We start from the raw sequence: 20,878 nt of genomic DNA on the forward strand, positions 1-20,878 counted from the left end.
GAGAATATCTTGTGACCTTGAGGTAGGCAGTGACTTCTTAGAACACTTGAAAGCAGCAAAACAGGGCAAGACACTTCACAGAGCAATACATACAAGTATGTGCTCAGCATCATTAGGCACCAGGGAAATGCAAATCAGAACCACCTCTTTACACCCACCAAAATGGCTTATATTCCTTCTACATTGTTGGTAGGAACATAAAGTGGTACAACAACTTTGGAAAACTGTTAGGCAGTTTCATAGGAACACGCACCTAATTATGATCCAGCAGCTCCATCCCTGGGTATTTACCCGTGAGAGGTGAGAACATAAATCTTCAAAAAGAATTGGGCAAAGATGTTCCTGGCAGCTGAATTCATAATATCCCAAATCTGGAAACAACCCAAATGTCGGACAAATGGATAAGCAAATTGTGTTACATTTCCACAATGGAATACTACTCAGCAAAAAAAGAAAAAAAGGACCAACAATTGATACATGCAACAGCATGAGTGAATCTCAGAAGCATGCTGAGTAAAAGAAGCCAGACAGAGCACATACTGTACGATTCCGTCATATGAAGTTATAGAACAGGCAAAGCTAACCTATGTGGATGGAAATCATAACAGAGTTTGCCTCTAGTTGGGGGGAGGAGTGATTGATTGTAAGTGGTGACAGCAGATTATCTCCGTGTTATGGAAATGTTCCCTGTTTTGATTGAGATGTTGTTTACGTGGGTTTGTTTGTCAAAGCTTTTCATATTTTAAGATCTGTATATTGCATTATTTGTAAAGTATACCCGTGTGTGTGTGTGTGTGTGTGTGTGTAAAATGAAAACTTTTAAAAAGTTCCTAGGCTTAGAAATAGAAGAACTGACTCCAAATCTTAGCTCTCTTACTAACTCTATGACATCTGCTAATACCCTCATTAGTTCAGTGGATATATCAGCTTTGCTTACCTCAAAGGGCTACTTCAACCATATGAGATCGCTCATATGTGGAATCTAAGAGCAAACAAACAAACAAAGCATAAATACAAAACAGAAATAGACTCACAGACATAGAATATAAACTTGTGGTTGCCAAGGAGGTGGGGGATGGGAAGAGATAGACTTGAATTTCAAAACTGTAGAATAGATAAACAAGATTATACTGTATAGCACGGGGAAATATATACAAGATCTTATGGTAGCTCACAGAGAAAGGAATGTGACAATGAATATATACATGTTCATCTATAACTGAGAAATTGTGCTGTACACTGGAATTTGACACAACATTATAAAATGATTATAAATCAATAAAAAAAGTTATAAAAAAAGGGGGGGGCTACTTCAACTATTATAACACCTGGAAAAGTGCTTGGTGAACTTTCAAGCATTATACATATCAAGACCCTCCTCTCCAGGTCTCTTCCTGGCCCTGATGTTCCAGCTACACTGGCCTCAAACTCACCAAGTACTTTCCAGCCTCAGGACCCTTGCACATGCTGTTTCTTCACTCGCATTGTTCTTGCCCCGGTCTTCCATGGCTGGCTTCTTCACTTCTTTGCAGTCTCAGATGAAATGTTTTACCTTCAGATTGCCTCTCCCCACAGCTTATTCATTTCCTTCTTTTTGCTTGTCACTCTTCGTGATTATCTATTTATTCGTTTAATTGCTTACTAGATATATTTCCCATGGAACTGTAAGCTCCCAAAGGAGAGGAAACATGCTTGTTTTATTCACCAGCATGTCCCCAGTCTTTGGCACATAGAAATTGCCCAGTAAAGATTGCCCAATAAATAACTACACCTATGAAGATGGCATTAGCATTAGCGACTGAACTTTGTAGTCTTTGCTGACTCGGGACTTTCTGCTTGGAGCCAGGTCTTCCCTGGGGCTCAGTGGGTACCAGGAAATGACACTAGGATAATGCTAGTATCAATGTAGTGTGCTCACTCAGGAGAAGCATAGGGATTCCAGGAAACCTTAGGACGTCTTGTCTTTAGGAAGGCTGGGTCTGTATTTATGGGTATTGTATTTTGGGTCTGCTTTGTGTTCCCTCCATTGGGCTGTAACCCAGGGGTTCTGCATGTATCTCCAGGTTGAGAAGAATCTGAAACACAAGCAGGCTAACTATCTAACACGCCAGAATTGTCCTCCATCTCCAGGGCCCTCTGCATCCCACACCTAGCACACAGCCCAAGAGCAGGTGGGATGAATGCCTGGGTCCACATCCATGCTCTTATTTGGCACTTTTCAGACCTCTTTCCCATCATGTGGCCTTTTAGCCATAATCCCTTCCCTCTTTCTCTCTCTAATAATCAAACCTTCTCTTTCGGGTTTTCTGGATTTGAATGCCATTGTCCTCAGAGGCTCTTTCTCTCTTTGGAGTCAGCCCTGAGCCCAGGGCACCTGGTCCTCTCCCCTGGCTGATGTGCCCACGGGAGCTCTCTGAAACCCTCTGTTTTACCACTGGAATGTGTTTGCTGTCCTGGATTATTTTGGCTCCTGTGACATCAGTGTTGTGGGGAAATGCTCATTAGCCAGTAGCAAAGTCCGCACGAGGGTATGAACTTAGAGAATGCTCTGGTGAAAATCGAAGGGGCTGAGAAATAGGGGGGACGTCTAGCCTTCCTCCCACCCACTTCCTCCATAGCCAGAATTCTGCTTTTTCTCTGCCTTGCTGTGTCCCTTGAAATCTCTACTCGTTTCAACAGATAATGTCAATAAGCCTTTTATGTGAGTGGGATTTGGGGCTTCTCTGTTTCTCATCTGAGAAATCAGTCCTGTGCCAATGAGTTTGGGCCTCTGGCCCACATGTTAATTATTGTACCAGGGTTCCTGGAGTCGACTGGGGACAGAATGCCTCTTTGGCTAGTAGAGAGGTTATTCCGGTAGATGTTTTTGAGGCATTAATGTAGCTTAGAGAGGCTGAGAGAGTGAAAATACATGTATGCTTCATTGATATTTGTTCCCTCTTGTCTGAGCTCCACACTTAACTGGGGTTTGAGAATCAAACCTTAGTGAATCTCTGGGGATTTCTTAAACTTATATTGGCAATAATCATTTTTCCTGCCATTAGTTTCAAGAAATAAAAAAACCAATATTTTAGGAGGCAGAAGGTGGAAAAGGAGTCTAGTGGTGTGCGTGTGTGTGTGTGTGCGCACAAGTGTAGAAAAGAAAGCTTGCTGAGCTGGGACCTGGAAGGCCTGTGTTGGCGTCTGGACACATTTTAATTCCCCGAGCCTCAGTTTGCTCATCTACAAAACAGATGGAGTGATCTTGCTTCACCTGATGTGTTTGGTAACAATCAAAAAAGGCAGTGAATGAGAAAACCTTTGAGTTAGCCTCTGTTTTGCTAGTTATTAAATAGACACCTTCTTCCCTTGGCTTTTCTTTGAAAGGGAAACTAGCAAAGATTTGAATTGGTTTTTTTTTTTAATTACTTTTGGTTGTTGGCTGTGTTTCTTTTAATCATTAAAATTTTACACAATTCTGCACAGAAGCTGAGCACAAGGCAAATCCAGCTTTATTTGGGTTACAGGTAAATAGGGCAAGGTGAAAAGAGTCTGTTCATTGTGGGTATAGTGTCCTTATATACAACTGCCCTTGTTTCAGATATTTCTTCCCATTGTTAGGCCATGCGTCTAGCCATCCGTTTCAGCATCTCATTCAGAAAGCATGGTCTCTATAATTAAATGATGATAAAAAGAGACACAGGACAGTGACCAGAGGAGAGAAGCTTTGCTCTTCTCTTTGTGTCTGGAAGGGCAGTGAGCAAGCCAGACCAAAGAGAAAGAACCCTTTCATCATGCCCATCAGAGCAGGTGACTCGTTTTGGCTGAGAGGCCCAGAATTTCACCCTTCAGCTCCTCTTACAGTTCCCAGATGAATGGTGCCCGTCACCAGGATTCACCCGTGCCTAGTTTAGGAAAGACACCCTGGGTACATCTCAGTACGCGTCTAGTTTTACTGCTCTCCTCACTCAACACTAAACAGCTCTAGTAGTTTTCAGCTGTTCTTTTTCTTTTTAACTGAAGTATAGTCAGTTTACAATGTTGTGTCAGTTTCTGGTGTACAGCAAAATGTTTCAGTCATACATATACATATATTCCTTTTCATATTCTCTATCATTATAGGTTACTGTAAGATATTGAATATAGTTCCCTGTGCCATGCAGTAGAAACTTGTTGTTTATCTATTTTATGTATAGTAGTTAGTATCTGCAAATCTCGAACTCCTAATTTATCCCTTCCCACCCCTTTTCCCCCATGGTAACCATAAATTTGTTTTCTATATCTGTGAATCTATTTCTATTTTGTAAATAAGTTCATTGTGTCTTTTTTTTTATATATATATTCCACATATGAGTGATATCATATAGTATTTTTCCTTTTCTTTCTGGCTTACTTCACTTAGAATGACAATCTCCAGGTCCATCCATGTTTCTACAAATGGCATTATTTTATTCTTTTTTATGACTGAGTAGTATTCCATTGTATAAATATACCACAGCTTCTTTATCCAGTCATCTGTCAATGGACATTTAGGTTATTTTCATGTCTTGGCTATTGTAAATGGTGCTGCTATGAACATTGGAGTACATGTATCTTTTCAAATTAGAATTCCCTCTGGATATAAGCCCAGGAGTGGGATTGCTGGATCATATGATAAGTCTATTTTTAGTTTTTTGAGGAACCTCCATACTGTTTTCCATAATGACTGCACCAAACTACATTCTCACGAGCTGTGTAGGAGGGTTCCCTTCTCTCCACACCCCTTCCAGTATTTATTGTTTGTGGACTTTTGAATGATGTCCATTTTGACTGGTGTGAGGTGATACCTCATTGTAGTTTTGATTTGCATTTCTCTGATAATTAGTGATATTGAGCACTTTTTCATATGCCTATTGGCTATTTGTATGTCTTTGTTGAAGAATTGCTTGTTTAGGTCTTCTGCCCATTTTTGAATTGGGTTGTTTGTTCTTTTGTTATTAAGTTGTGTGAGCTGTTTATATATTCTGGAAGTTAAGCCCTTGTCAGTCGCATCATTTACAAATATTTTCTCCCATTCCGTAGGTTGTCATTTTGTTTTGCTTATGGTTTCCTTTGCTGTGCGAAAGCTTGTAGGTTTAATTAGGTCTGATTTGTTTATCTTTGCTTGTATTTCTATTTGTCTGGGTAGACTGCCCTAGGAGAACATTGCTAAGATTTATGTCAGAGAACGTTTTGCCTATGTCTTCTCCTAGGAGGTTTATAGTGTCTTGCCTTATGTTTAAGTCTTTAAGCTATTTTGAGTTTATTTTTGTGTATGGTGTGGGGAATGTTCTTACTTCATTGATTTACATGCTGCTGTCCAGTTTTCCCAACACCACTTGCTGAAGAGACTGTCTTTTCTTTCCTTCTTTTTTTTTTTTTTTGCCTCCTTTGTTGAAGATTAATTGACCAAAAGTCTGTGGGTTTATTTCTGGGCTCTCTGTTCTGTTCCATTGGTCCATATGTCTGTTTTTGTGCCAATAACATGCTGTTTTGATTACAGTAGCTCTGTAGTGTTGTCTGAAGTCTGGGAGGGTTATTCCTCCAGCTTCATTCTTTTTCTTCAGTATTGCTTTGGCAGTTCTGGGTCTTTCGTGATTCCATATAAATTTTAGGATTTTTCTAGTTCTGTGAAAAATGTCCTGGGTAATTTGATAGGGATAGCATTAAACCTGTAAATTGCTTTAGGTACTGTGGCCCAACTGTTCTTTTTTTTTTTTTTAATGAAAGCATAGTTGACTTATAATATTGTCTTATTTCCAGGTATACAGCAAAGTGATTCATATATATATATGTATATATAATTTTTCAGTTTATTTTCCATTATAGGTTATTATAAGATATTGAATATAGTTCCTGTGCTATACAGTAAATCCTTGTTGCTTCTCTATTTTATGTATAATAGTTTGTGTCTGTTAATTCCATGCTCCTAATTTATCCCTTCCCTCCTCCCTTTCCCCTTTGGTAACTGTAAATTTGTTTTCTGTGTCTGTTGAGTCTGTTTCTGTTTTGTACATAGATAGATTTGTGTTATTTTTTAGATTCCACATGTAAGTGATACAATATTTGGCTTTCTCTGTCTGACTTATTTCACTTAGTGTGATATTCTCTAGGTCCATACATGTTGCTGCAAATGGCAATATTTCATTCTTTTTTATGGCTGAGTAATATTCCATTGTGTATATGTGTATGTATGTATGTGTATATATATACACCACATCTTCTTAAGCCAGTTGTCTGTTGATGGGCATTGGGTTGTTTCTGAGTCTTTGCTATTGAAAATAGTGCTTTTCAGCTAGTCTTTAGACAATTTCTACCAATGACTAACCTGACAAAATTAGTGGGGCATGAACAGTCAGGATTGAAGGCCATCTGCCTCAAGATGCATCTTCCAGGACCTTTAGCACATCTACATGTGGAAGCACCTCTTTCATGTCTGTTTTGGAGTGGGACTCTCCCAGTATGGGGAGGGAGCACGGTGTGTTGGAGGGAAAAGAAAGAAGGCCAGGTGGCTTTCAGCTACTGCCAAAAGGGAAGAGGGTCTGAGAGGAGATTGGGGAGGCTGGCAGGGACCAGGCCATGCAGGCCCTTGTAGACCATGGCAAGGAGTCTGGCTTTATCCCAAGAGCAAAGTAAAGCCGTTGAATGGTGTTAAGTACTGCTGGAAGCAGTGAGAGGCAGGGTTAAGCATCATCGTATTTGCATCTTGAAAGCATCACTCTGGCACCTGTGTGGAGAAATGAGTGGGAAAAGAGGTCAGTTAGGACCTGCTGGGATCCTCCTGACTGGAGATAATAAGTCTGAGACAAGGGGTAGACGGACAGGGCACCTTCTACTCCAGGAGCATTGCATGGTCTTGATTCCCTGGCAGCTTTTATATGCTTTATACTATTTAAAATAATGATTTGGAGTCTGTGTTAGTTAGCTAGATCTGCCATAACAATATATCACACATGAGTGGCTTAAGCAACAGAAACTTATTTAGTGATAATTCTGGAGGCTAGAAATCTGAGATGTAGGTGTCAGCCAGGCTGGTTTCTTCTGAGGCATGTCTCCTTGGCTTGTAGATGGCTGTCTTCTCCCTGCATCTTCATATGACCTTCCTCCTGTGCAGGTCTGTGTCCTCATCCTCTCTCCTTATGAGGGCACCAGTCATACTGGATTAGAGCTCACCCTGATGACCTCATTTTAACTTAATAAACTCATTAAAGCCCCTGCCTTAAAATACAGTCACATTCGGATTTCCATCATACTTTTTTTCTTGGTTTCCCCATGAAGGATATTTAGATAACCTTAGTGTTTCTATTATTTGTCGTTGTCCACCCCCACCTCACCCTCCCTCATACACACACACACACACACACACACACACACACACACACACACACACCCAGTACCTGCATTATGTATAGAAAACGCTGCATAACCATATGACGAATTTCATTTGGGTTCTGGTCTTCCATCGGAATATTGAACTTGATGGTGTTGTGAGTTCTAATACAGCGTGGTTTAGCCACAGAAGTTCTCTTTACTAGTTATTGGTTACTTCTTGGAAACAAGTCTGTTGTGTTTGCCTTCCTTGTGGGCTCCAGAAATTCCTGTTGGAGCAAACAGCTATTAAGTTCATCCTGACCAGAAACTTAACTCCTTATCTTAAACCATGGGTGTGTCTAAATGTTTGTGGAGTGCCCACACAAATACTCCAGGGATTAGGGGCATCAGCAGCACCCCTCCTCGAGCAGTTTACAGTCTGCTAGGGAAATAAAGCAAGCACAAGCGTAACAATATTACAGGGTAGACTGTTCTCTAGGTGAGTGGTTCTCAAAATGTGGTCCCCAAACCAGCAGCGTGAGCGTCACTTGGAAACTTGTTAGAAATGCAAATTCTCATCCCCAACCTGGGACCTACTGAATCAGAAACCCTAGGAGTGGGACCCAACAATCTGTGTTTTGACAAGACATCTGAGGATTCTGATGCACACTCAAGTTTGAGAAGCACTTAGTCATAAGAAGTACATGCCATGAGGTTTTTAAAAAGAGAGCTTTAAAGGAAGAGGGTATAGCTCAATGTTGGAGTGTGTGCTTAGCATGCAGGAGGTCCTGTGTTCAATCCCCAGTACCTCCATTGAATAAATGAATGAATAAACAAACAAACAAACAAACCTAATTATCTATGTCTGCCACAAAAATTTTTTTAAAAGAGAGCTTTAAATAAGTCATATGACTTCTTAGTCATAAGAAGTACATGCCATGAGGTTTTAAAAAAGAGAGCACATATTTGGGGGGGGGGACGGCATGAGGGGAGAATCTGGAAATCTTTCTAGAAGTATGTTGCATATGAGGTAGGCCTTGAGGAGTGGGTTGGATTTTGATATTTATATGTAGATGAACATGTTTACTACAATTGCCATCTGCATGTTTATATATTTCTTTTACAAAAGTAATTAACATCCTGGACTCTAACTCAAACGATCTGCTAGCTGTCCCTTCCGTGCGTTTTAACTGGCTCACTATGAATTGAGGCTTTCCCCAACATATGCTCAGTTATAGAACTGGTAATTATGATTGGAGGCATTTTGTTGGAGGAGACTTTCCATTCCAAACATAGCTTGAATTAGATTCTGCTTTTAAATCCTTGCAACAAAATCGGACCAGAGCATCCTTGAATCCCATGGTGGGTAGGGATCTTTAAGATCATCTATCTAATAATCCAGTCAGGTTACCTCTGAGCTGGTCTTGAAAGATGGGTGGCATCAGAACACTCAGCATAGACACACACTTCTGCTAGCCCCTTGAATGATTCTGTAACACAGATCGGCAGACTGTGGCTTGAAGGTCCATTCTGGCCCGCTGCCTATCTGTAAATAAGGTTTTATTGGGACACAGCTATGCCCACTCATTTACATATTGTCTGTGGCTGCTTTTATACTGCAACAGTGCAAATTTTTAATCTCCTTCTTAAGAGTTTGCATTTGTAAGGACCCTTAGATTGCAAGTGATCGAAACCCAGGTCAAACTAGCTCAAGGTAATACAGGAATCTACTGGCTCCTGGACCTTTGAAGACAAGGGAAGGTCTGGGTGGAGTAGATGCTCTTGAGATCCAAATGGACTGTCTTCTCTGTGTCTGCTGCTCCAGTCATGTCGACCGCACCTCCTGCTGCTGAGCTCTTTCCCTGCTCACTCGGTCTGGTTAGCTCTTCTGCCGTCACTGCCGGTTTCCATTTCATCCCACCCAGTCCACTCTACTAAGTTCAGGTCTTCTTTCCGATGCAGTGGATCCTACAGCCACAGCATGAGGACAAGACTCGGCATCAGAACTCCTGGGTTCTGGTCCTGACTGTGCTGTTGAAATAAGATGTCAAGACCGGCAGAAAATCAAAAACCTCTCAATAAATATAAAGGATTGCTTTCATTCTCTTAGAATCAAAGCATGTTTAATCTGACAAAGGCACTAAAATTTATCTTATCCCTGGTGGCCTAGGTGACAAGATGATCCATCAATATGTTTTACTTGAGTCACATACTGTTCTTCTTATTTTTTAAGTATTTGAGCCTAGCTATGAAAGCTGAGAGATTTTACTTTAAAATCCAGATTTCTGGTTTCACTGAGCCCGTGTCCCCACCTGGCAGGAGTCAGTTTAAATCGAGTGGGAACCATGCCTCTCTGACTCCCTCCCCGACTCCCTTCATCTTACCCACCCCACTCTCCCATTTACATGACCTCCTACCCTCTGAAGCACTGAGTTTGCGCTCCCTAATGTAATACAGTTATCTGAGTCCCAAAGATCTGATTCTTGTCTGTCGAGCCCAGGGGTCCTGCAGCCCCAGGCAGCTTCCACGTGTGGGAAGTTCACTATCTAGAAAAGCTTCTCGTTTCATCTCTGAGCAACTCTGACTATTAGGGAAGCTTTCCTTGTCTAGTCCATCCTCCTCAGCGTTCCCAAGTGGGTTGGGATGATTTGCTCTAAGCCTCCCAGTGTGTTAGAAGATTAGAAGCAAAGGTCTCAGGATGGCTCACCAAGCTAATGGTATTTTTGCCCCCTGATGGAGGTATGTTCTTTCTCACCTTCCTTACTACTCACTAACCCCCGATCCAATGCAGGGGTGGGGTGGTACATATGAAAAAGTCATTCAGCATCACGTTTATTTTTGACTGAAACATTTGCCTTTATAAATACTCTAAAGAACAAGAGTCAGCAAACTTTTTCTAGAAAGGGCCAGAGAGTGAATGTCTTCAGCTTTGTAGGTCCTGCGGGCTCTGTTGTAACTACTCAGCTCTGCCATCTTAGCACGAAAGTAGCCATAGACAGCACATAGATGAGTCGATATGGCTGTGTTCCAATAAAACTTGATTTGCAAAGACAGGCAGTGGGCCAAAATTGACTCTCAAGCCGTAGCTTGCCCACTGTTGCTATAGAGTGGGCCAGCAGGAGAGGTGTGCGTCTTGGCTGGTGTCGATGCCTCCCATCTTGCAAGGGCCAACGTGGACGTGCCGTTTCCAGGTCGTGTGCCCTGATTCCTTGGCAGAAAGTTACCTCTATTGCACCAGAGTTCCTAGAGTGCAGCGGTTTTCAGAGATGTTCCCTGACAGCCCCTGAGGGCCTCTGAGCAGTCCACAGGATCAACACCATTTTTGTAACAACCCTAAGAAGGGTTTTGCTTTTCTCACTCGCAGTCTCTCACAAGAGTACAGTGAGGTTTTCCAGAGGGGATGTATGATGAAGTCATCACTGACAACTAATGGAATGTGTGCTTCTGTTTTTCTGTTTTAAAAAAAATTCTCAGTTAGGACTCTAATACAGTAAATAGCAGTAGATGTAACTCACCTAAACAAAAGCTCTTTGAGGTTCACGGTAATATTTTAGGTGTGTGTAGGAGTCCTGAGACCAAACAGTTTCCAAACTGCTGCCAGTGTGGTTTTCTTATACTACAAAACACTTATCTTGTAAAATGAATTTTTCAGATAATCCTCACAAGAATGTAATTTTCCCATAGGCAGGAGCTATGCCAACCATTGTGTTTCATGATTGCACGTGAATTCGCACAAAGTAAGTTCATTTATTTTAAAAATGTTTGTTGTAAATCTGCTGTGTGCCAGGTATTGTGCTTGGCATTGGGACTAGAGAAGTGAGCTCAAAGAACATCATCCTTGCCCTCATCAAGCTTAGAGTCTAATGGAGGAAACAGAGACTAAGCAAATAATCACAACTAATTATATCAGTACATACTGAAAAACACAGTCAAGGGAGAGTCCCCAGGACTGTGAGAACTAAGAACAGTAGGTTTGTGCTGTTCGGGCGAGTCAGTGAAGGGCCTTTGACCAGAGAGCTGGGGGAGGTGGGGGACTCATCTAAAGCAAGGTTTCTCCACCTTGTGACACTGTTGATATCTTGGACCAGACAATTCTTTGTTGGGGAGGGGAGGAGCTATTTTGTGCATTACAAGATGTTAAGCAGTATCCCTGGCCTCTACCCCCTAAATGTCAGTATCTCTCTTCTCTCCCTCTCTCTCTCTCTTACACACACACACACACACACACACGCGCGCGCGCGCGCCTCAATTGTGACCATCAAAAACGTCTCCAGGCTTTGTTAAATGACTCCTGGCAGGGGGGGTCAGGGAGGATTGGAGAATTGCCCCTGGTTGAGAACCAGTGATCTAGAAAAGAAATATGGTAGGACGACCACTGTGGTAGCCCAGGTGAGAGGTGCTTGTGGCTGGGCCAGGGCTGGTGGAGATGGAGAGGCTGAACGGGGTTCGTCTGCACAGCGTGGTAATGGGTAGACCAGGAGAGTGGCTGTGCCAGGGCCAATGATAAATTTCAGGGCTCATCATATTGAAGGACTGACTTTGGTTTGGGCAAGTGACACCATCACAAGCTAGCTCTGAGACCTCATGACACATTCCTCAGGATATACTAGAGAGAGAGAGAGAGAAAATACCTTTGCTCATCTCTCTGCCTGTGTGACTGCACTGTTAATCTCTGCCCAATGGGGGATGGCTCTAATAACAGACCAGAAACAGCTCTTCCTAAAAGAAATGACAACTTTAGAAAAGAAAAACCATCTGTGAGGGCTGAGTAAATTAATTGTGTGTTTAATCTAGCCGTGTGAGGACATTATTTCAGTGCCAGTTGAGTTTTTTAAACGTTGAGAAGGTTGGCAAACACATGAGAGAAAATACGCTTTGTAATACTCAGAGGGATACTGGCACCTTATTTACGACAGCACTTTTGATACACATTAGTGTAAGACACCAAGATTTCCAGAATTCTCATCTCAGTGCCAAAGATGGTGTGAGCCTTCAAGTCACTGAGCCAAGGGTTTTCAGCCTTTAATGAACAAAAGAGGCTGCAGAGGAGCTTGTTTAAGCTTTCAGGTCGCATTTGGCAGCTCTGAGGGTGGGCCCGGGAATCTGCATTTTGACCATCCGTGCCCACCTTCCCCCACCCACCCAACCCCAAGGGATCCTGAAGCAGGTGGTTAGCTGGGCACTTTGAGAAACACTCATGCAGTTAAGGAGTGTGTTCCAGTTCCACTTCCACCACTGACCTCTGCTGCACGACCACTTCATCTCACCCCACCTCTGCCTGGCCGGCTTTTCATCTCCAGAGTGGCTCCAGGAAGCTTTCCCTGATGACTCTGACGATCCCATAGTGTAGAACCGTTTGGTTCCATGGACTGCCTGCAGCAGCAGTGACAGCCCCCAACTAAAAGTGGCTTAAACAATCTAGACACATCTGTTTTACAGAACAGAAAGTCCAAAGAGGGGCAGATCCAAGGCAGGTTCATTCAGAGGTCCAGCATCATCCACAAACACCCGGATTCTTTCCGTCTTGGGTGGCTCCCCTTGGAGTTCATCTTGGGTACCAGGGCTGCAGTTCCAGCATCCCAGGTAGGCAGCAACCTCCAAAGGCCAACAAGAGTGAAGAGAACCTCCCCAGGGCCCCACACCCCAACCTGACCTCCCTTCATGTCTCGTTGACCAGGAGTGTGTCACATGCCTTTGCCTAAGTCAGTCAGTTGACAAAGGAATGAGAATACTAGAATTGATGTTTACCAATCAGGATTCCTTGCCCAAGGCCAGGAAAGGTCACAGCCTTTCCTAAAAGACACGGCAGCTTAGGGAAGGATGAACAAAAATGGATTTCCCCCAGAAGAGAGAGGCTCTGTTAGCAGATGAAGAGGGGAATGGCTGTTGGGAAGGCAGCCGCCCTGTCTGATTCAACACTCCTCTTCCTGTCTTGGAACGCCTTTCCCACCATTTCCCCTGCTGGAGTGTGAGTCACAGGAGGGCAGGGACTATGTCCACTTGGTCCATTGTGTCCTCAGCTAGATGCTGGGGGTCATGTTAGATACATGAGATCCAGCATGAAGTGGTCCTGGAACATTTGTTTAATTTAAATTGATATCTGACTATGATTTAGATGGAAAACTGTGATTAATTAGGGCATAAAGTAGTTGGTTGCAAATGATGAAACCCCAACTCAAACTAAGTCATATTTTTTTTTTAAAGAACTGAGCTATATTGGTTTGTATAATTGGAGAGTTCAGAAGTGCCGTGGCTTCAGTCCTGTCTTGACTGACAAACTCAAGTGATACATTTGGGGACCCGTTCACTGTCTCTCTGCATCTCTAGTATGCTCTCTCCACATGAGGGCCAGATAGTGCCAGAGGCCTCTGGCTACCTCCTCCGGGCTTAGCAACCCAGAAAAAATCCTGCCAGTCACATGAAACGAAGATTTGAGTTCTCTGGGTGGCCAGGCTCGGGCTACTTTCGGATCCTGTATTGGAGCAGGGTCAGCCCATCCAGACCCCACAGAGTGGGCTCCCCACGGGAAAGAGGGGTTAAATTGCCAGAAGAAGCAGAGAGCAGATGCTAAAGAGGCAAAACAACAGATGTCCACTACATTTATGGGTGAAAAAAAAGCAGTTTGCCAGGCATGACCAATCATTGAGAACTACTTACTGATACACACAGAAAGTAAACGCAGAAAGTAAACATTTTCCCTGAAGCTCCTGGTCCATACCAATTTAATTTGAAACTTTGAACAAAGATAAAATACAGCAACTTTTGTTTTTTGATTTTTAGGGAGGATCTTTGTTTTTATCATTTTTTTTATCTCAAAAGGAAGTGTATTCTTTATCTTTCCTCCTATTATTTTTTGATCTTTTTCTTCTTTCTTTTCTTTTGGTTACCAGGTATCTTGACTTCTTCCTCCCACATGTCATGTATCAACAACCTAATAAAAAAAAGTACAGAAATGACATCTCTTCATGGTACTTTCTCCAATTTTTTTTTCTTTCTCTCCTGTCCCCTACCCAATCAGAAATAATTCATAAAAGTCTTAGCACTTCATGTTTGGATCTCTCTGATTCCTTTACCAAATTGTACCTTAGACGGTAACATTTAGGGATATATTTTCATCATTCATTCATCTGGCAAGTACTGAGTGCCTACTAGTGTTAAGTACTGGGTTTAGCATTAGACATACAATTTTTTTAAAATCCCCCCTACTCCATCCTGGAATTTCCTTTGGAGTAGGAGATGTGTTTATCTTTACATCTCCACAATATTTAGCTTTATTTTTAAATTGTTACTACAACTATCATTATCATTACTATTATAGCCCACTTTGGTTTAGCACTTACAATATACCAGACAATGTGTTAGGTGTTTTATATGTATGTATGTGTGTGTGTATGTGTGTGTATATGTGTGTGTGTGTGTGTGTGTGTGTGTGTGTGTATTTCTTGTGCTTCTTTCAAAAATTCTGCAAGGTAAACACTATTATCCCCATATGATGGGAAAACTAAAGTCCGGTGACACAGCACCCTGTCCAGTCTTATACCACCTGGATTTGAACCCCAATCTGACAGATTCCAGAGCCCATTCTCGCTTCACAGAAACTACTCCATGAGTGCCTCATAAAGCAATGAAGATTTTGCTTGTTTTTCTGTGAAGGTTAAGGTTTTGATACACCACCTTTCACACGGAATGCAGGGTAGACTCTGAGTGGTGAATCCTGTAATGAGGATAAACCTACAGGGGGCCCACTCTTCCTCCTAATTCCTCTTGTGACCACTGGCAGACATCACTGAGGCTGCCCATTTGTCCCCCACCCACACATCCACAATTTCAAATGAGTCTGTTTGAAGGGCCTTGGGCCTTGGTTTCTTCACTGGTGAAACCGTGAGGCTTGTTGTAGGTCAGGGATGTATAATAGAACACTCTGCAATGATGAAAACATTCTTTTTCTGTGTTACCCAGTACAGCTGCCACTAGCCACATGTGGCTACTAAGTACTTAAAATGTGGCAAGGGTGGCTGAGAAATTGGATTTTTTATTTTATTTAATTTCAATTAATTTTAATTTGAAGAGCCACATATAACTAATGCCTACCGTATTGGACTATGCAAACCTAGAATAATCTTTATCATTCTTTTCACCTCCGATCATATGCATATTATTGGAGTGCAAACAACATTTTTTAATGAGATGGCATAAAGTATCGAAATGGAATGGAATAGAAAAAGAAAATATCAGTATATATTATGCGTACTAAAAATAAGTTTTGTTTGTGAAACAGTCAAGTCACATATTTGTATACTGGGTCATTTGCAAATTAATTTCTTCCAGTGGGTCATGGTCAAAAAATAATTTGAAAACCTCTGTCTGTCCCTGAGTAATGTCAGCAAGACCTTGAGACTGACGTGCTTATATGGTGCTCCCTTATCCAGCCTGGGGCTGTGCAAGACCTCATTTCAGGAGTATTCTGTTCTTCCAGCTCCTACAGGCATGTGGCAAGCATGTGACTTCTCTGGATAGTAATTGGAAGTGACTTTCTGGTCATCTATCTGTCTGGATGCAGAGATCCCAAACGGCTGGCCCACAGGCAGAATCCAGCTCCCACAGAAAGGCCTCTTTGGGACCTTGATATGTTTCTGCAGGACAGTGATCTGCTGGGGCCCGGTAGCTTCTTCCCTTCTGGTGGCCAAGTCTCTCCAGGTTGGGCCCGTTGGGTGAATTTTTCACTGACTTTGCCTGCCTGGCCCCTGGAGGTATTTTGTGTTGCAACTGTGTTAATATGCATAGACTATTGGATCTGAAAGGAAACTGAGAGATCACAGAATGCAACCCTTTTACTTTATAGATGGGAAAGCAATGACCCAGAAATGGAGAGTGCCCTGCCTGAGGCCTCCCAGAAAGTTAGTGGCAGAGTAAAGACTAGAAGATGCTGGTTCCCTCTCACAGGGAAGAACCAGACGTTAACAGAAATCTTGGAAGGATAGGGGTTAGAGGAGGAAGAGAGAGAGGAAGGAAAAACCAAGGAAGAAAAGTAGGAGGGAGAGAGAGAGAGAAAGAAGGAAGGAGGAAGGCGGGGGTGGGGGGGAACATGGAAGGAGGAGAGGAAGGAGATGGGGCAGAGTGGTGTGATGGTAAGCCGTCGTCTCAGCAGCTCTGAGGAAGAGAGGGCCTGACCAGCAGGTCAGATTTCTGCCAGGGCAGCCCCTCTGGTGGGGTAATCGCGCTGAGGGGGTTCTAGTGAGTGGGTGACAGTGGAGACCGTCAAGGGGAGCCCTGTAGAACTCGGAGCAATGGGACAGGTACTTTAGACACCAAAGAGGGACTCTCCGTGAGACCTCTGCCTTCTGAGAATTGAGGCTGCATGGGCTGGCTTTGAGAAGTCCCTGACTTGTGTCACCTACACCTCATTTTGGCCTGTCCTTGGGCAAACTATCCCTGACCTGAAACAAGGCTTTTTCCTACTGGTTCTGGCGTAGCCAACATGATGGTGACCCTGACTACGTTCCTCCCTTCTCTCAGCCTCAGGATTGCATCTGTAAATGTGGGAATGTGGATGAGATGGGACAGAAGGTTCCCTGGGGGCTCCCTTGGGGAGAGAGGAGTCACAAGTTGGTGGTATGCCAGGCCCTACCCCACGGAGCCACAGCACCTCTGCAGGCTCTAGGCGGAGATCGCAGTTCCAGTGCCTTCACACGCCTGGCGGTGCAGGAGGGAAGCTGGCCAGAGGTGAGGCAAAAGGAAGAGGCAGGAACCATGGTGATTAGGAAGGATTTAAAAACAAACACGAGGCCTCCCAAGTAAAGCATGTCTGGGAGTCGCATCCAATGCCAGCAGCTTGGTCTAGGGGATTTCCCCGAGTGACCAGCAGGTCATCGTGTGTTTGCATTCTGTGCGTGGTTTGCAGTGCAATCAATATAACCTAGAGGCCATTTCATTATTTCAATAAAGGGTTCGTAGCTTAAAAAAAAAAAAAGCAAGAAGGGGGGACCTCTAGACTAGATGTTTTCTATATGCTCTCTACTCTGAAAATCTGTAAGCTGAAGGAAACTCAGGTGGCAGCTGGTATTCCTTGGTTTTCCCCACAGTATATCAGAGCTTGGTGGCCTGCCAGAGTCTCAGGAAGCAAACATTGTATAAGTATTAAAACCTCTGGCTCAGAGGCCAAGGGACTGAGTCACTTGAAGCACAAAGACAATTGCTGGCTTCCTGAAGTTCCTCTATTTCCAACATGGTTTCCAGGGCCCCAGACGAAACCCAAATTATATTTCTCAGATAAGCGATAGAGATGCTGGAAAGGATGACACAAGGGCCAGGTGCAGGGCAATGCCATTCTCCCTGTGGGGGGTGCCTGGCCCCTGCTTTCCCTCAGGAGAAACTGGGCAGAGGAGACCCCACCAGGGATGCTCCTGAGTGGGGAGAGGAGAGGAGAGAAAACTGAGCCTGTCCTAGTCCCACAGATGCCTGTGTGAACTGTAGCTCTGACATGTGCATGTGGTGTGACTTCAGGCAAATGAATTAACCTCTCTGTGCCTCAGATTCCTCGTATATAAAACAGCATATGGGGTCTGTCTCATGGAGTGGTTGTGAGAATTAAATGAGATGGTACGTATGAAGCCCTTAGCACAGGTCCTGGCACATAGCGATTCATGCTGGCTCTTGTTAGCTATCTTTACAGCCCCTCAGAGTCCCCAGCTGGGGACTTTGTAAAGGTATCAAGGAACAGAGTCAGTGGTGATTAGAGAATTTGGTGTTGATTGCCAGGAGCCATTCCGAAGAGGGAAAGATGCCAAGGCTGGGAGACACATTGGGATTTTTCCCTTTCTCCGTCAAATCTTGTCTATTCCTCAGCCGTTTTGTAACCAGCTCTGTATATTATATTCCTAAAACCCCGTGACCATGTGTAGCAAGATGATATTTTTGAAATATTAACTGGTATTTCCCTCTCCCACCCATCACAAGTCTTCCCTCTATTCAGGGAGCAAGGCCTCAGGGTTGGGATGGGCAGCAGAAGGCAGAGAGAAAAGGGGTCACTTCCCGGCTTTTGAATTTCAAAAGTCTGTGCCCTTAGAGCAGGAAGGATTTATTACAAAGCTAAACACCCTAGAGAAAGCATACATTAGAGAGGGCAGAAAGGGCTTCTTTACCCACAGCTAGCAAACTTGATTCCCTGGCCCAGAGATGGGAAGGGGAATCTCAGGGAAGGAAACGAGGACACAGATCTCATGGAGTCCTTAGAAAGGGGCTGTGCCATGCACCTTCTGAGCCAGAGCCGGACACGGTCCCAGTGAACGGGATCCGGGGTGGAGGGGCCAACTGACCAAAACTTAGCTTCTACTTGTCTTGAAATAGGAACCAAGTTGAGTTATAAGAAAGAAATGAGAGGTTTTTTTCATCTTAAAGTCTTTTATTGAGTTCAATCAGAAGTATACAGTTTTGGTTTTTTTTTACAACAATATTAATATAGAATAAAGTGAAAAGTTAATACTATGACTCTGTATCTGGATCGACTTCCTGAATTTGCAAGGTGGAATACTCAGTATGCAGATCTCATCTTATGGAGTAACTTCCCTAACAAGTGGGAAATAATCAGTCCTTCGGTGGGACGGCAACTCAGGCCTCCTCTCCCAAGACACTTGCAGTGGGGAGGCCGTCTGGGTCCAGCCCAGATCCGTTCTGCTGTAGCTGTAGCGTGGCAGCTGGCTGTCAGGCAGGAGCAGGCTGTCTGGCCAAGAGCATGCAGTTCTGACACATGTCCTGACAACACGATGCTGAAGAAGCCATGTTGCCAGCTCCACGCCGTGACTGTGGAGCAGGCTGATGAGCCTGGCAGAGGGAGGCTGTGGAGGAGTTTCTGTTGCAGCAAAGGTTTTACAATATCGTCTTGGGGTGACAGACTGTTTTACTGACCTGCTGGCACAGGAAGCTGTGACCAGGCAGGGGCCATCTGTGAGATTCCCAGGGCCTCTGTCCTGCTGCAGCCACCGACCGGCACCTGCAGAGCCTGCCTCTCCCCGGGCTCCCACATGCACACCTGTCGGGCTGTACCTGCCCACGCCAGGGAAGCTGCTCAAGGCTGACATCCTGTGGCCCCGGGGCAGCAATTACAGCTTCCTCTTCATCTGCCGGAGATGCTGAATTACTGTTCCTGGTTTCCTGGTGTGTTCTCTGGTGCCCTCCAGCATTAGTCTTAAATCTTTGTAAAGCTCATATATATGGAGGTGTTTTTTTTTTTTTATTTTAAATCAGCTGAGTAATGGATGACTACTGTTGAGGGGAAAAATTAGGTACCCCTTTTAGCCTCCCCCAAGCCCACCTCCTCCCCAGAGGTAACCAACGTTGGCTCTTTTGCTTGGCAGGCAGTAGGGCTTAGTGGTGAGAACCCAGATTCTAGAGTCAGACTGCCTGGGTTCAGATCCTACCTCTTCCATTTACTGACTGTGATTTTGGACAGATGAGCTCAGCTCTCTGGGCCTCCATTTACTCATCTGTAAAATAAGGATAATAGTAACAGCCCCTCCTGAATTGTGAAAACTCAGGGGGATGACGTACGTACATTGCTGAGCACAGTTCCTGACAGAGTAACCACTCCCTGTACGTTACCTGTTATTATCCTCCCAGACCTTCCCTTGTGCACGTACCCCTTCGATTTCTTCACGCATATCTTCCATCCCAAACTCCCTCCTATGCTTCTGATACCCTGACCACCCCCAGCCCACTTGTTTTAGCGTTAAAATGCAGCTCTGAAAGTCTGGTTCCAGGAATTCACGCAAGGAACGAGGAACGCAGATGTAAGGGCACAGTGATGACACTTGCATGACCCTGAGGGGTTACCACAGGTAGCTCTCACAGTCTCCCTGTCAGAGTTTTCAGAAAACAAATTACTCACTTACTCGAAGTGCGGGCACACAACAAGCCTGCTAACACATCCCTCTAGAAACAGCAGATGTGCCCAAAATACACCACCCCAGGATAACATAGATCATAGCCTCTCATTGCCACAACAGGAAGCACCCAATTCACACATTCCTCTGCAGGATATATCAAAAGCATGTCAGCCACCCACCTCTGCAGCTCAAAGAAATCCCATAACAGAGAGAGTTCAGAGATGGGGCAGAAAAAAAGAGGTGGAATGGGCTGCAGCCAATGGCTTTTTTCTTGGCAATCAGCAGGGAGGGAAAACCAGAAGACCTTTGCCCAAGCTGGACTGGTCCAGAAATGGATTTGACAATGTTCCAGCAAAGCTCAGTGGCAAACTGATAGAGATAGTAATTTAGAAAGAATTTCTGCATTGAGTAGGAGGTGGGGGTAGAAGATGGCTTTGACGATTCTTTAATATTAAGTATTGCTTATACTTACGGAGCCCACATTACATGCCAAGCAGTGTACTAAGCTCATTTATATGATTTAGGTAATTTCATACTCACAGATGAGTGAAGTTATTCCCACTCTAGAGGTGAGCAGACTTGAGACCGGTGTCTCATAACTTGGCAAGGTCACACAGCCAGCGAGTGAGCAGCAGCATGGCTGGCATCTAGATGCAGCCCCCCTGACTCCAGCGTGCCGTGAGCTCCTT

At 43.9% G+C, this 20,878-nt stretch overlaps 1 protein-coding gene across 6 annotated transcripts in view; it reads left to right on the top strand.

The window, feature by feature from the left end:
* Nucleotides 1-20,878, top strand: part of ABLIM3 (actin binding LIM protein family member 3) — a 108,234-nt gene that overhangs the window by 13,865 nt on the left and 73,491 nt on the right. For 4 of the 6 annotated variants that reach the window (XR_012505699.1, XR_012505703.1, XR_012505702.1 and 1 more), the window contains exon 1: nt 11,006-11,045. The exons of the other annotated variants lie outside the window; for them this stretch is intronic. Coding sequence is in view for 1 of the 4 variants with exons in the window: in XM_074360908.1 (XP_074217009.1) it covers nt 11,021-11,045 (25 nt within the window). In the remaining 3 variants the exon portion in view is untranslated. Of the gene's footprint in view, nt 1-11,005; nt 11,046-20,878 lie in introns of those variants that run through there. 6 annotated transcript variants of the gene reach the window in all.

This window comes from Camelus bactrianus, chromosome 3, assembly GCF_048773025.1.
Source record: "Camelus bactrianus isolate YW-2024 breed Bactrian camel chromosome 3, ASM4877302v1, whole genome shotgun sequence".
Lineage (NCBI taxonomy): Eukaryota > Metazoa > Chordata > Mammalia > Artiodactyla > Camelidae > Camelus > Camelus bactrianus.